The 17,037-nt window shown below is 43.5% G+C and overlaps 1 protein-coding gene across 1 annotated transcript in view; it reads left to right on the forward strand.

The window, feature by feature from the left end:
- The first annotated feature begins 1,754 nt into the window (after nucleotides 1-1,754).
- SCHIP1 (schwannomin interacting protein 1) overlaps nucleotides 1,755-17,037 on the forward strand; it is an 84,615-nt gene continuing 69,332 nt past the window's right edge. Inside the window, exons 1-3 of the mRNA XM_090147626.1 lie at nucleotides 1,755-1,819; nucleotides 2,657-2,737; nucleotides 4,862-5,009. Coding sequence (XP_090003752.1) covers nucleotides 2,670-2,737; nucleotides 4,862-5,009 — 216 coding nt within the window. The 5' untranslated portion in view covers nucleotides 1,755-1,819; nucleotides 2,657-2,669. The remainder of the gene's footprint in view (nucleotides 1,820-2,656; nucleotides 2,738-4,861; nucleotides 5,010-17,037) is intronic.

A 17,037-nucleotide genomic window follows, 5' to 3' on the forward strand; every position in this document is an offset into this window, starting at 1 on the left:
TTGTCTTATGTTATGGCTTTTAGATAGGCAGGCTGGTGATGTTTAATTGAAAGGCTGAATAGTCAAAAATGTCACAACTGATTTCGGTTTTTACTTTTTTTGTTCCGTCTTCACCCTTAGGTTAATAGAAAATGATGTCAAACACAAGAAATGATTTATGTAAGTTGTGCAGGTTTTGTCACCCAGGGCTATATATAAAGTCAATTGCAAATTGTTTTCACATTGTAAATTACCTTACAGTGCTCTGGGACACACTGAAAAAATGGCCAGCAGAATAATATGGGAGAATAAAGGTTATCTTCTGAACCAAACTGCGCTTCAAGGAAAACAATTTTGGAAGTTGCTTATTTTTAATGTGCCAGGAAGGACTGAGCATAAAAAGAAAGCAAAGCCCTGGAAGTTTGAGGATGGGTTATTTCCAGTGGCAGGTTTTGGGGGAGCAGCCTGGCTTCTGCATCACATGTGTGCAAGATTAAAAATTGGTTGTGTTTGAGAAGGCACTGTCAGATCCACTGGGCTGCAACGACAGCAATGGTGGCATTGGAAGCAAAAGTGTGCGATTCATCTCGGGATGATGAAAATATCCTCATTTTATCTTGTTAATCTCCTGAGAATCCATATCCCTGTGTAAGATGGTTGTGGGCCCCCTTCCCTACCTCCATACCTCTGAGTAGCTCTTGCTTTTCCATTTAGTTCCCAATGTGATGAGGTAAGAGAAGCCATGGGTTGACATCTTTGTGTCTTCATGGACTTCCCACCTCCCGGTGTGCTTTCATTATTGGCCAGTTGGATATTTCTGGGGCAATGTATTTAGGTTATGTATTATAAAAGAGGATAGAGATGCACCTTCATGAGTAAATCAGGTGGAAACAGACCGATACTCTTCTCCTTCAGTGGCTGTGAGAACAAGCTGTGCGCTGCAGCATGTCCCAGCATTCCCCATCCTACAGCGAACCACCTTGTTGGCCCACGGAGATGGTCTGGCAACAGGAAGACAACATAACATGGATTATAATCTGCTTTAATTCTAGGTTTGCACCTGCTTAAAACAAATATATGTATTTAAATAGTTTTTATTGCACTTCACGTTGCGTATTTCTCAATTTTAGCTTGGTTACAGATCTCCACCATCTCTCAGCTCCCACCCCTTCTGAACAGAGTGTGGCACTGCTAGAAAAACACAACTTAGTTTTTAAGTCCTTTGTCCATGCTGAAATCCATGAGGGATTTTTCCTGGACCCCCAGGGGTGGATGTGGATGCAGGGAACCCCATCTACATCTGCAGTTCAGCTCTTGGCATCTCCTCTTTTGAAGTAGGATCCAATGCAAATACCCTGGTGAAGATGGCAGGCTATCTTCATTTATCTTTCATATTAAATCTCAGCTAGCAACTCTCTTAATTGTGCAACTACAGTTTGATTGCAGAACAAAGAGAAGTGCCCTTTGGTATGAGCTGATGCTCATCACCTCTTCCCCAAACCATCTTTCAAATCACAACAGCCACACACCTCGCAAACAAAGGAACACTTTCCTCTTTCAGTCTGCTATTATTTTTTGTAGGTCTGATCTTTACGTGCTGGGTATGTTGATAAAGGTGTTGGTTTCTTTGTAGCTATTATGTGCACTGGGAAGCGTGCCCTGAAGGCTGCCTGAGGAAACGTTGTGCTTTGTGGTTGGGCCCAATGGTTGGAGCTTGAGGGGGGATCTCCAGTGTCAGCCAATGAGAAATGAAACATTTCTCTCTCTTCTTGCAGGAAGAGCTCAGAAAGCTCCAGAACACCCTGGAACACGTCAATGATGGCAAATACTCGCTTCAAAGGTAAAGGTGTGATTTCCACTATATCTCATACGTGTGTTTTTTAACGTGCGTATATTTTTCACCTGGCAATATACTGGATCTACAAGATCTCACATCTATCCCACAAACAATCTTTACTTTTAGTTACAGGAAGATAATTCCTGAAAACTGGTGCTGATTGGGTGACGTAATTAAGCGTCCAGTCAAAGTCTCAAAATAACTCCCCAGGTTGGGGTCTGATCTTACCAATTTTCATGCAGAGTTCTTTCATTCATGTTGCCAGTCCCATCCAAAGCAGTGTCCCAAGACGTTTGATTTTTATCTTGTAACATTTTAAAATTGCTTTCTCAAAGCAATCGGTTTGCAGCACCGACTCCTCAGTCACTGGTATATCACAAAGAATATTTCTTCATCTTCTTGTATGGCCTTTGCTGATGTAATTCATTTGCTGCCAGCATTACCACTGTTACTTTCCATTTTACTCTCCAGCTTTTCAAATGTAGCCCTGGGGATGAAAGTTAATTTAGCAAGAATATCTACTATATTTGCCAGTGGTTCTGTTTGCAGCAGCTTCTTTGCTGGGTGTGCCTGACTCTGGGACTGGCATCTGGATGGTTTAGTACAGAAAACTGCAAGGACTCAAGCAGGCCCCAGTCTGAGAACTGGGTCCAAATTCCTACTTCTTGTTAAGTGAGGTGGGGTTGGACTTGGGGATCCAAATGCCTTCCCCCAGAGGCAGCAACACATGAACACGAGCAGCTCTTGTATAGTCTTGTCAAGTTTTCTGAATTAATTCACAGTGATTGCAAAAGTGTCATGCTGAGACACATTAAATCCATTTTCTCTTCTGTTTCATAGCCATCAGCTTGCCATGGATGAGGAAAATAATATTGAAAAATATCGTATCAACTTACAGCCCTTGGAAACCAAAGTGAAAATGTGAGTAACCAGGAATGTCCTTTCTGCATTTAAGTGCTGCTGAGTTTGTCAGATTCCTGAACCTCAGAACCCAGCTTGTGTCCATCCCATGTGTCTGTGCAACTCTAAGTATACTGAGGCAGAGCACAGAGCAGGTTGTGCTTGAGCCCCAAAGCCACTGGCAAAATTCTGAGCTGTAGGCTGAAGCATTACACAGTTGTACTTACTGAAGTTCAGTTTCAACTGAAATCTGCACCTAATGTGCTATACTTGTTGTTAAAACATTAATGCTGTCTTAAAATATTGAAAGGACATGAAGTTTCAAATTAAAATCCAGCCAGTGTCTTTTAGACATGCCAATATAAGGCCACTGAAAAGAAAAGTCCACAGAGCTTCTGAGAGGGGCAGCTGTACCTTAACTTCAGTTTATGCTCATGCTTTAGAATGGAAAATGCATGTAAGCATTAATATGTAAATACTACTGGTATGTGTTTTGCAGTGGGGCATGGAGCTGAGGTGATGTGAAGTATAAATGCTGGAGATGTGAAGATGCAAATTCTTTTTTAAAGCAAAACACAATTACTGGAAGCTCCTCCGCTGGCATTTGCACCTGGGGGCTTTAGTTGGTATTCCTGTCCATCTTAAAGCTGTTGTATGAAAACAGCATGGGGCTTGACCAATCCAAACCGCTCTGAAATGCACATTGTCCCCTGGTACAAGGTGAGGCCTTTATTGCTGTTACCTGGGAGCAGGGGCTGATCCCCACCTTCCCACAACCTCCTGCCAGAGAGCTGGGAGAGCCATGAGATCTTAGCAGCAACATCTGGGGGCTGTGTGGTTTTTTTTCCTGTTTGTGGAACTCGGAGCAGAAGTGACACCTTTATTACAAAGGCAAAGTGGAAAGTGTACTTCTAGGACAATAAACATCTGTAGGAAAGGCTTTGGATCCTTTGGGTTGCACCAGAAAGTATTTGTAAGGCTCCCTGCAGGAGGAAGGAGCGTGGTCCGTATTTCACACCTCCAAAGTGCCAGCAGGAGTGGGGCTGGGGGTCACAGCAAGGAGTTCCCTGGGCTGGTGCTGAGCCCCCAGGGTCGCACTGTGCTGCTGGAAGAGCAACCAGGGAGCTCTGCAGAGCTGAGAGCACACCGAGGTCAGGGTGCTGCATGCCATTACCAGGCATGGTGAAGGATTTGCTGAGTTCATCTGCCAGCAAATCAAATGTTAAAAATCCCCAAAAGGAACATTTCAGTCTCATTGCACTGCTGTAGCTCAGATGAGTCTCAGGTCAGAACTTAGCCCTGTTTTTCCATGGGGTTGGCAGATTGTTCCATAATTCCCTTTCACATCCATGCTGTTAGCAGCACAGATTTGATAGCAAGGATCTCTGGTGGTGCCGCACTGCCACCTGCCGAGCTGCAGCCCAGGGAAAGTACTCCAGAACCCTGCCCAGGCAGATGCTCAGGGGCTGTGGGCTTGGCTGGCTTTTCGCCTCCTCACAGTCAAAGCTCAGGGTTTGGAAGCAGAGCTCCTGCTGCACTCCCACACATTGCTCTGGAGCAGTTTTAAGTCCCATTGGCAGTGGGAGGTGGATTTCAGAGGGTGCTGGGCTGGCTCTGAAGGGCCAACCATGTCTGTGTTATAATCTTTATTACTGGTGTAAGATTTTTATGCTGTTCGTTTCTTTAAGCAGATAATTGTCTTCCTCTGTGTTTGCAAGCTGTGAGAGAATTGCTGAGTTAAGTACAGTCTTAGATTTAAACTCGCACAAGTGATTTAAGAATTAGAGACATAGAAATGTATCTACTTAACAGGCATCCCAAGATACACCAGGAGTGCATAATGTAAGGCCTACAGAGGTAATAAAGAATTCCATCTACTTAACAAGTATCTCAAGATACGCTAGCAGTGACAGTGGAATTCCTACACAGGGTAGCAGTGCATGGTAATTTTCAAAACAAAGCGCACAAAGACAAGACCACCACGTTTAGATGTCGTACTGAGGGACACGTTGTAGTGGGCAACATTGGTGACGGGCGGACGGTTGGAGTGGCTGATCTTGGAGGTCTTTTCCAACCTCAGTGGTTCTTAGCATAAATCCTTCCTGTGGATGCATTCACCAACTGTGTGCTTTGCTCTCTGCCCAGCATCCAGCGCGCATGGCGGCAGTACCTGCAGCGCCAGGACCTGCGCCCCGAGCAGCTGGGCAAGCGCAGCCCCTCCCCGCCCTCCCTGTCCTCTGACAAGATGAGCAGCTCCATCAGCATGAACACCTTTTCGGACAGCAGCACGCCAGTGAGTACAGCCTTGGGCACGGTGATCTGTTGGCTCCTTTTTGATGGTTCCCATCGAGGGCTCTGCGGGGAAATGAAAGTCATTGCAGCGTCTCAAACGGACACGTAAAGGGACAGTTGGGCATCGTGAGCAGGTGTGCAAGTGAGACATAGATCTGTCATAGAAATAGTCATCATAGAAATACTGTGTACTGCACACAGCAGTGGTACTCTGAGTGGGAAAAAAGATGTTTCCAAAGTGTTTTGGAAGCAAAGATCTTCACTTGGGTACGTGTTTGGTATTTTGTGTTGGTGTTCTCCAAAAAGAAAAAGGAGAAAGTGGCAAATTCTGGTGTTTTTCCAAGAAACCGATGTGTTTTTTGGCATTATTTTGTTTTACTAAAAAAGACTTGGAGAAGTTGATCTAGGGATTAAAAATCAAACTTGATTTTGGAAGCGATGCACCAACCTGCATATTGGGAAGCTGCTGGTGGAGGCTGTGCTCCTCTTGTCACAGTGACTCCAAACCAGGAGCCAATTTTAGAAAATATTGTGTGGCTTTGTGGCTGTCCCTGGAGTAGGGTTTTTTAGGTCAATAAATCAGATAGATATCGAGCCTATAAATACAGCTTTCAGCTTGGAGACAGCATACATCTGTTTTGAGGAAACAGTGGACCCAAGCGCAGAAAGTAATTCAATAATTTCAAAAAAATACAAGAGGTAAAAGTGGCCACAGTGTGAGTCAGGCTGTCCCAATAAATAAAGGTGAGGTACGTTGTGTTGTCCAGCTGGGAGCACGTGGGGCAGTTGGGAGCACACTCTGCAGGTCATTGACATGAGGGCACAGTGCTTAGTTATGGAAGCTTCGGTGGAGATCACAGGGCAGCATTTGGTGACTTCCAAATTCACTGCATAGTGGAGAAGCCAGTGGGGTTCTTAAAACAGATGAAGCGTCTGTGTGAGGAGTTGGTGACTGTTAGTTTAACTGCGTCTTTGGAGCCTGTTAGCTGAGTCCAAAGCTGGAAAAATGCCCCATGCTGTAGAACGTAGCATGTTCCCAGGGATCAGCCATGACTTTGTGCTTCTGGTCTGCAAGTTAGAGGACGTTTCAACTTCTTCCTCCGCTGATCTGTGTTATCCAGGTTAAAGCTGACAAGAGGTGAGCTGCTTCCTGCAGCTGCTATTTTTGTGGCACGGCTGTGGTTGGGCAGGCAGCATCGGGTTTGACAGCATTTAATGAAATATTACTGAGAGTGCACTGCTCTATTTTTAGGTGCTTCATGCTCATAGCTGGAGGCCAGGATGATAAAGTGTGTCTCTGTATTGGGTTATGTGCCGATGTCTCACATAGCAAGTGAATTAAGCTCCTGTAATGAGAGAAATAACTTGGGGGCCTGCTGTTACCTGGGGCAGACACACAGCCACCGCCAGAGGTCCCCCCTCCCCCACACACAGAGCTCCTGTGGGGTCCTCAACCCTCCACGGGACCCCCCTTGGGAAAACAACACTTTCTTAGCACTTTTGCATCTTACAGGAAAATGAGTACATCTCGGAGTTGTGGTGGTGTGAAACATGCAGCTTGAGACACCAGAATTACTGCGTGGTTTGCATTAACATTGGATTACAGAATCACAGAATGGCCAGGGTTGGAAGGGACCTCAAGGATGATGAATCTCCAACCCCCTGCCACATGCAGGGCCACCAACCTTCCCACCTAATGCTAGACCAGGCTGCCCAGGGCCCCATCCAAATCTGGCCTTGAACACCTCCAGGGATGGGGCATCCACAGCCTCTCTGGGCAGCCTAAATTAATGCCTGTTCATCCAACTGCTGCATCATACTTGTTTAACGCAAAGGAAGATGGGAATATTGTCTGGCACTTGTCTGGTGCCCGGTGCCAATAAGCTTTGAAAACTCAGGGAACATTTCTGAAGGCCAAAAGAACCCATTCTGTGTGTCCTTGGCTATTGCAGTGCCAAAGATTTGGGGCACCCGCACTGTGTGCAGGTCAGCTCTCAGCTGAGGCACTGCGACTCCAACAAATGCCACTGTGCTTTTCAAGGTCTTCCCAAACCCTTTAAAATCAGATTTATGTTGTTGTTCCGCTTGCATTGGAGAGTGCTGGGGGACACTGTGAGCATCAGGAGCAGAGGAAGGAGGTGAGGATAATCCATATCTGTGGTCTAAGAGGAGATGGTCAAAGGTGTTTGATCTGGTGGGGAGGCACTACATGTGTAAGGGCTGTCGAGGGTAGTTTTGTTTCATATTTACCTCTAGAGAAATAAAACAGCTCTGGTCCTGTGTGAATCATGATCTTGGCTGTGTGGTGAGCTCACAGGAGAGCACACAGCAATGCTGACAGTGGGTCACCCGTGCTGGTCCTTGAGTGCATACACTGAGGACAGATTGTGATCGAATGCAGTGGTGAACAGGACTCTGTCTGACACACACGTGCCCTCCTGACTGCAAATCTCTGGGTTTGGAATTGACACTGTCAGCTCTGGGGCAGGGCGGGCATAAGGGCAGAGCAAAACAGGGACAATTAACCTTGGACTGTTGAAAACTGGATGGGAGAGTGAATTGATTATCTTAACCAAGTAAAAAGACCTGGGCAGAATTAAATGCACCATTTGGACTGTGAGCTGAGTTTTCCACTGCAGTGTAGGGTACATAAAGGAAGGAGAAAAAAGAAAACGTCTGAGAGCAGAAAATCTGCTGCTGGACCTATCTGTAAATTTAACACTCTCCTGAATCTTCATGTCTGGGACCTTGATAAACTGGAAAGGTGGACCAGTGTGAACCTAGTAAGGTTCAACAAAGCAAAGTGCAAGGCTTTGCACTTGGGTTGGAGTAGTCCCAGGTATACATAAAGAGTGGGAGAAGAACTCCTTGAGAGTAGCTCTGCCTGTGGCAGAGGGGAACTTGATGATTCTTGAGGTCTCTTCCAACCCAAGCCATTCCATGACTCTGCTTTCCATTGAATGTTTAGATTTGTGCTATAGAAGCAGGTGAGCAGAATGAGGAAATAACCAGTCCATTTGCCAAGACCTCAATTTGGCCCACATTCCAGAACAAGACCTTAAAGAAATGGAGCAAACATTTATAATGCCACTTATTTTGCTTTAGCAGTGTTGCTGCTGCCCTAAGAAATAATCTTAATGCTAGTCTTTGTGTAAAAGTACACTGTGCTGAGCAGTATGGAGTCTCCCAGATAAAAATTTGGAAGAGAGGGAAAGTCGAAATGAAATTTGTGCTCCCTGGAGAGGTTTTTCATCTCTTTTCCAAAGAGGCAGAATGCAGCTAGCATGCCAAAATATGTTAGCAATAAGCGGTGATTTGCAGATGGGAGAGAAAAATTTATGAAGTATTTTGAGTAACCACTGTCACAACAGAGCCACTTAATTCAGCTGAAATCTAATCCTGGTTTTCAATTTCCTTTTGCTGTGCAAGCCTCCTGGTGCTCTGCTCAGCTGCATTGCAGGTACTTCTGGGGGTGAAAAAGTAGTTGAATACTTGAATGATGAAAGGCAGAATCTCGTGTCCACAAAACAAATGAGAGCCTTTAGGCTAACAAATGCAGATTACTGCAGCAGGATGGGTATTGAAACGGCACACACCAAATATCTATTTGTACCTGTGCATGGGTCCAGCAGCTGTGGTGAGGTAGAATTTTGAAGCTCTTAATTGGGTGAATAATACCTGAATACGAAGTACCAGCACGTGCAGCAGGTGTGTTGCTGGAGAGTGCAGAATAATGTTTGGTCACTTGTAGCTGAAAGAGAAGCTGTTTTCCACTATGACTACAAACCTCTTGAGGCATTTGTAAGGGGAAGTGAGGAATTGGGCTGATAGAAGTCATAGTTAAACGTGTTTTTTCACTCTCTTGCCCTTGAAACTTTTCTGTTCTTAGAGAATAAGACAAAACGTGCAGATCGGTAGTAGAAAAACTGATTGAAACTTGGAAACTGAAATCCTATGAAAAGCCTGTAATACCCAGTCAAAAATGCTCAGAATCAAAGCCACGGCCTTCTCACAGCACACACATAGCTCGAGTGCAGCATGGAGGAAGGGCAGTGCACCCACAACCAGAGAAGATGATTCTAACCCAGAAGTGTCAACACTTGTGACTGAGACTGAGAAGGAAATGGTGAAGATGAATTTCAAAAGCGTAGAAGATTTTCTGTTATTTAGTTAAGCAAAGTACCATAAATCACTGAAAGACAAATGAATGCCTTCTATGTCATTGCTTACAAGTGCCAGTACAACATTTTAAAGTCCCTTTTTTTTTTTTTTTTTTTAATGTTGGAGATGAACCTTAGAGGATAAAGACCTGTAATCGTTCACAGCGTGATTTCATCTCTTGTTTAAAATAAATCAGTTCTCTTTTAAAATGTCAGGCCAAATTGTCTAAGTGCCTGCTAAACTGCTCTTATGTGAATTTGACTCTTCTGATTTTACCCATAATTGATACCAGTTACATAATATTACAGTTTTACCTGAAAGTAACAGATCCCCTTCTTCCACCTCCCCCCCTTCCCCAGTATCATTCTTGACAGTGGGGAAAAAAGCAATGAGGCCATTTCGAAGTGTTTGTGCTGTAGTATGCAGTGTTCCTTTGGGCCTTCCTCCCAGTAGAATACAAATATAATGAGCAGAATGGATGTAACTTTGGTGATGAGATGGGAAACAGATTTTTCCTGTTAGACTACAGCTTTTTAGGACACGAAGAAGGGGTTTGCCAACTGTGTGTGTATGTAGTACAGGCGATTTTCTAGCTGCTAGAAAATGCCTACTGTCAATCACTTGTCAGATTACTGTATGAGGAGCACACAATAAGCATCTTCACCACATCCAGTTTCTTCTGTTTTCCTTTTACATTTTTAGTTTAAATGAAGAAGAAAAAAAAAAGGAGCAACAAAAGGATTTGAGAATATTCTTCTTTTATTTCTTTCTTGCTACAGTGTAGAAAGGTGGCAGAATTTACCTTTCTCTGTGGTCTGCGGCTAAGTTCCTTATTTTATTTTCCATCAGAAATAAACAGTATCTGGAGCTACTCAGAAAATAAATAAAGATGATGCCAGATATGTCCCACTGGCAGTTGGCTGCGGGTGTGACCTGTTTTTCTGATAACATCGTGTCTCTTCAAATGGTTCAGTCTCAAAGACATAATCTGTGAAAGCCACAGAAAACCTGATAATCCTCAGCAGACAGGCAAGAACTAGTGCGAGACAGCCCCGAGCCCAGACTTCTTAGAGAATTGCGGTGGGGTGTTGGCTTTAATTTATTTATTTTTTCATTCCTTTGTAATCTAATCCAAAACCCTGGCATGGAAATGAATGGATTTTTGTCCCCACTTGGGGTAGGAGCGACCCCGGGGCCCTGCAGCATTGTGGATAGCGGCAGCGCCGCCCTTTCAGCACTGCGGACAGCTCCACTCCCCCCCCCCCCGGCGCGGACCGCACGTACCGGGCTGGGGGCTCTGCCCTGGGGCTGCTGCTTGTTTCCATGATCTTCCTCCCCCTGTGCTGGAGTGGCTGCAAATACAACGCAGAATCACAAGGTTGGAAACGACCTGCAAGATCATCTAGTCCAACTGTCCTCCCATTACCGTTGCTACCACAAGCACTAAACCATATCTCATAGCTCCACATCCTGACGCCTCTTGAACGCTGCCTGAGACAGCAACTCCACCACCTCCCTGTGCAGCCATTGCAGTGCCTGACCACTCTCTGAGAGAAAGAGTTCTTCCTTATGTCTAACCTAAACCTCCTCTGGTACAACTTGCAGCCATTTCCTCGGGTCCTGGTTGTTGCCTGGGAGAAGAGGCCAAACCCCTCCTCGCTACAACCTCCCTTCAGGAAGTTGTGAGTGCAGTAAGGTCTCCCCTGAGCCTCCTCTCCTGACCAAAAATTCCCAGCTCCCTCAGCTACTCCTAATAAGACTTGTATTCCAGACCCCTCACTAGTTTTGTTGCCCTTCTCTGGACATGTTCCAGGGCCTCAGTGTCTTTTTTGTAGTGAGGAGCCCAAAACTGAACACAGTACTCAAGGTACAGCCAAAAGCATAAAACAAATACACATCAAACACAAGATTTTTACTTTGCCTCACAAGGCTTTCTGGAGAATGAAAACCATGTTATTTCAAGCCCATGGCAGTATCCAGTACATAATATTTGTTGTCTTGTGTTCAGGACAAAATGGCAATGAGCACAAAGTGAAATGCAGTAGGTTCTGTCTGAACACCAATAAATACTTTTACAGCATGAAGGTGACTGAGTGCTGGCACAGGTTGCTCAAGTTCTGGAGTTTCCCTTCTTGGAGATACTGGAACACCACCTGATGTGGACCTGGGCAACTCACTCCAGGTAGCCATGCTCAAGCACAGGGTTGGGCAGGTGACATTCAGAGGTGCCTTCCAGCCTCAGCCATTCTTAGATTCCGCTAAGTAATAGGTGGGAGCTGGAGCAAATTAGCTGGGCACGGAGCATATTAAATCAGAGATAATATAGACAACTGCAAAGAAATGTTTGCAACTCATTGTGTTCTTAATTAAGACTCTTATCTGACTGAATTTCTTGTAACTTTGGGCTGCAATTAAAAAAAAGCAGTTGGACTTAGTATGCAGATAATTTACTTAGCTTATTATTGGAGGAGGGAGTAAAACAGAAGATAAAATACACTGGTATTTGATTTCTTCATAAAAGTTTTTATTATTCTTTTTAACAATCATGCATATACAGCTTTGCTAGGTTCCACTGCTTATCTTGTGTGTACATAATTTTCTATCCTACAGACTCAAAGTACTTATTCTTACGCAGGTTTGATAGTAAAATCCATGACTACTTACTGTGTCCAGAACTGAAGCGACTTTTTCATTCAATCATAAAAAGTACGTTGTGTCACTACTCGTAGTGTGTGGGCGAACATCTCTCCAGAAAATGGACAGTTCAGACCACTTTCATCACAAAATGCAAACTTCTGTAAACTGAAAAAAGAAAAAAAAATAGCCATGCTGTCACCACATGCTGCTCACCGAAAATTTTTTTAACTCTTTAATAGCTGTTCATTTTCCTTGCAGCTATTCCCAACCTTTTAATAGATGTTATTTCATCCAAACGAGAATCAGAGTTTAAATACATTTTCCCTTGTTTTAGTACTGGTTTCCTTTCTCTGCAGTGTAGCCTGAGGGTTCAGAAATGTGTCCATGTTTGGAAAAGGTCTTGTGGGCAATGGCATCTGTTTTCAAATGTAAAATGCTTTATTAGAAGTTGTTGCCCTTGTGGCTTAGGAAAAAATGTCCTGAATGCAATTATAATGATGTTATTCATTACACAATTATAACATTGTGTATTTATAAACTGTCACCTTTAGCAAAAGTGATCTTGGCTTTGTATACTGTAAGGCAGTGCTATTTAGAAGCAAGGGAAAGATCTACAGTCGAAACAAGTTTCCATTCACAGCAGGTTTAAAACTTCTTTTGGCTTCATGTAGCCTGAGTCCAATCCCCACACCCTGTATCTGGAGGATATCTGGATGTTGGGATTTGGGATATTGTATATTATTATTGAAGGAGCTCTGACCTTTTGGTCCTGGGAAGTTATCTCATTGTTCCCATTTGTAGCATAGATTGTACAAATGGGAAATTTGCTTATTTTGAATGCTGAACACCTGTGCTGCAGACATGAGGCTTGCATGTTTCCTGCTGTATCCTGTCTGAAATGGTTTTGCAGTATGGTTTGCTTAATAGACTGATACAAAAGGGGGAAGTGGCAAAACCAAGTGACAGCAAGTGCATTATCCTGCCCAGCCCCGTAGCAGATGGCACACAAAGTAAAGGGTAGGTGTTTCTCTTGTCTCTAGCACTGACTCCCTTAGCTACCCAGCAGAACCGTGGCTATGATATCCTACACTTTAGTGCCATTTAAACCTTAATTACTGCTCTGTTGCAGGACTCGCACTCTGACCTGGTGACATAAACCATGGAGCTTTTTAGTTCTCACTAGATCAGAGCAAAGATCCTAAGCCCCTGAGCTGAGTGTCCCTTAGAGCAGCTCTAACAACCGTCTGAAGGTGATGCACGAGGAAAGGAGGCCAGGTTCATGAAACCTGCTGTCTGGGACATTCCTCACCACAGCACAGTTCTCCGTCTCCCATTTTTCCTCCTGTTCTGTTATTCCCTCCCTCACTCTCTGCTTTCTCCGTTCCCCCTGCTCACAGCCTCCCCTGTGTGCAACTATGAATGTTTTCTGTCTTGAGTATAGACTAAGTGCACTAAATATTCCTCTCACCTCAAGCCATCTCTCTTGGCTGAAGAGGGGACCCTCAACTGGTGCTCTGCCTTTTTTTCTTCCCTTTGGATCCTTTCTTGATTTGTTCCTTACTTCTAGCTGCTTAAGCAATACAAACCAATCCTGCCCTTCTGTCCTACTTAAAATAGGAGAATACCCTGTATTGCATTTAAAGTTACACTGACAAAATCAGAGTTCCATCTTTAGGTAACTGTATAGTCAATGAAAATTATATAAAGGAATATTATATAATCAAATAATATTAAGATGTTATGATAATGAAATAAGCAAGAGAGTTAGGCACAGCAAGACAAAGAGAATCAATAGGATGCTCACCCATGTCATGGGCTTGCTCAGGAAACTCCAGTGGAGTGGATCTTCCAAAGAGAGAGAGATCCTTCCCCGCTGGCAGTCAGCTCTTAAATGGGTCTAGGAGAGGTGCAGCCAGGCTCCACCCCTTCCTGCAGCACAGGTGAATTGCTTTCAGCTGTGCTCCCAGGGCTGACTCCTTGCTTGCCTCAGGTGATTAATCAGAGGTTCAGGCCGTGACTCAGCACTTCCCATACAGTAACCAAAAATTGTTCCAACTTTCCAAATAGAATTCATGCTTTGTCTGACGCCAAGTGCAGGACAGCTCTGCAGGGAGGGACGTATTTGAGAAAAATGCTATTCTTCTGAAAAGTAGAATAGCATCTATAAGCATGATTTAGTAATCCTGTCGTTTTGCCCTTATTCAAGCTACATATTATTGCCATTAGTTTTCTTCGTGGCTAATTTGTTTCCAAGAGTAAATATTAAACTATTAGCAGGAATTGCTCAAGTATCCCCCAGTAATCCAGTCTGAAGTAGATGTGGATGGAGGTGGTACACAGAACGAGCTAGAACTGTAAAAATAGGTTTTTACCTCTGGCAGTAACCAAGCAGTATTAGCAATAGGGCTGTAGTTTGTTTAGGTGAATCTTCCATGAGCTAATGTAATTTGTGGTGATTAGCAAAGTGATCTCCAGAGCCAAATGGAAAGCGTGACTTGCTTCAATTCTTACAAATTCTATATTGCAGAGAAGCTCAGAGACATTAACTGTGATAAATGAATTAATACACTACGTTTTACATATTTTAAATCAAAGCACTCTGTAGCAACATACTGATTCCCTTGCCAAAAAAAAAAACCCTTATAATTTTGTTCCAGAAGGTCAAATAGAGAATTATTCTTTCCGTTTGTCTAGAATGGATTAGTAGAGCCCACATGGCAAAATGGATCCAAAACAAAGAGGTTTGTGAAATAAGAGCTTGTTTTACTTGATGTGAAGGCAGTAAGATGGAAAGGAAAGGTCTTCTTGGGAAAGGACTGAGTGTTGAATTCTTTCTGCTCCTGCAAACCCAGTTTGGTTGGTATTCCTTCCGCATCAGTGCAGTACCTCTAAACTGCACTCTTTTGGCCCAGTGAATTATTAAGGTTTGGCTCTAAAACTGGAACAAAATACATCTGCAACTTCTGCTCATTGGTAGGTACCCAAATGCAAGGGATCCCTGTGCTGAGGTCAGTGTTTGTTCTCTGCTGTACGTCAACACTGGTTACAAATCATGCTTTGCTGACATGGGAGCAGTGAGAAGACAGCAGAGGTGAAGGGGAGTACCAAATTACTTAAGCAAGTGCAATCCTAACAAGCTGCTCCTTGAGTTTACATAGATAGAGGTAGAAGGAAGAGGAGCATTTCTATAGGGAGCACTGTCTTGTGTCTGCAAGGCTGCTCTCATCAATCCATGAACAGCAAAAGGGAGAAGGAGCTGTCTTTGATAAACATTTACCAAGTGATTTCTATATAACGTAAAAATGCAAATCTTTGCATTTGCTGTTGAATAACGTAGATGGAAATGTAATTAAAGATCAAGAAGACAGATCAACCACTGGAAAGAAAAGGGCTTAATTAGAAATCAAATATTTGATGATTTTGTGGGAAACATTAACGCTGATGTGAGCTATAAGAAAGCATTTGAAATTAAACGAACATGGAAACAAATGCTATTTTCAATTCCTTTAATTTACTCCAGATAATTTTAGCCCTACACTATGTAAGTGAGTCTACACAAAGCTTCTGGTCCAGCATGACATTTGTCTTCTGAATGGGCATTTTACGTAGAAATAGTTGCTGCGATGTGCTTGTATATATTTGTGTACATAACATCATCGTTCCAGATTGCTCTGTGTACATCTGACACTCTTACAAGTAATTTCCCCTGGGGCTTTTTAATGCTGTGTTACAAAAGGACAGTCTCAATTTGGCTTTGCTGGTGGTAGCAGAAGGCTGATAGGTTTCTTTATGTGCATCTATTGAATGTTGACTATTGATGCGGTGAGTCAGTTTGATACATTTCAGCTGAGCAGTGGCAAAATCAATTCAAAAATGATCTCAGTTGATGACAAAATGTCTAACAAAACATTTCGGAACCGTAATGGTGTGGGAATAGTCAGCAGGGACATGCTGCTGGGGTGAAGCACAGCTATTCCAGCAGAGTTCTGGAACAGGGGGTGGCTTTGGAGTGATGTCTAACAACAGGTTTACCATTTTTGGTATTGACGATACTTAAAAGCAGCAAGTTTGATTTAGAACTTCGGGTGTTCCAACTGACGTGCTGTTGTTGTTTAATTTCTCTATCAGTTGTGTGGGAGGTATGGCTTCAACTAAGGGTTGTGTGAGACCAGGATTTCCCTGGGGTAACTAGCTTTGCTTGCTGCAATTAATTATATTTTGATGTTACCAAAGCTGAGGAAAAAAGTGTACAAAGTAATAAACAATGGAGTCGTGATCACTAGGACCAGAAGGAATTCAATACATAAAATACATGTAATAGAAACATTTTAGTATGTAGGGGGAACCCTGTTAGAACAGCCAGAGCCAAATCCATCAAATTGTGTTAGTGGCTATATCAATAGCAAAATGTGACAGCATCCCTTTAATAGTGTGTATTACAGAAGAACACTGTAACTCGCCAAGTATGTTCAGCTTATATTCTCCTAAAATTGAGGGTATTTATTTCTGCTCATAAAATAAATTTCTAGGTGAGTTATACTGGGAAAACATACTTTTACCTGAATAAATACTAACAATTTTAGCTATTTCTTTCACTGCTGCAAATTTAAGCGGTGAAATAGCAAACATTGTTCTGGTCTTCATGAGGTTCTAAATCTCTCTCAATAACTACATTTTTTGAGCCAGCTTGACTGCTTACGCATATGAAATAACTTGTTAGGGTCGGCTCAAGTTCATCAGTAAGATGTATGTGACATTTTAGGAGGGTGAATGTGCTGAACAGTTCTGCCAAAGGAATATATTTAAGGGAAAAGCCCATCTTATCTTAGGTAATTTCTCTGAAAGTGGGGAATTATTTCACATTGGAAGGAAAGCCATTGCAATTTGAGCAGAGACAAAGGCGGCACAGCGGAGAATCGCCTCCTTGGGGGTGATTCATTCCCCATCTGCTCCACGCACTGCAGAGGTGAGCCCAGGCTGCAAGGGCGCTGCTCTTGAGAGGAGATTTGGCAGCTCTGCCAACTGCTGAGCGGCGCAGCGTGCCTCCAGCAGCATGCCCCACATTGTGGCTGTATTAAATCCACAGCAAAAAGGGTAGGGCGAAGCACACAGAGAGCGGCGGAATGATAAAAGCTGATGTGATCAGCTGGCACCTGCATGGCAGAACTGAACCCAGATCGACTTTGTATGAACAGCATTTTAGGAGCTCTGAGTACTTTTGAAAAGGTCTT

The sequence above is a fragment of the Phasianus colchicus genome, chromosome 10, assembly GCF_987193195.1.
Source record: "Phasianus colchicus chromosome 10, bPhaCol1.hap1.1, whole genome shotgun sequence".
Lineage (NCBI taxonomy): Eukaryota > Metazoa > Chordata > Aves > Galliformes > Phasianidae > Phasianus > Phasianus colchicus.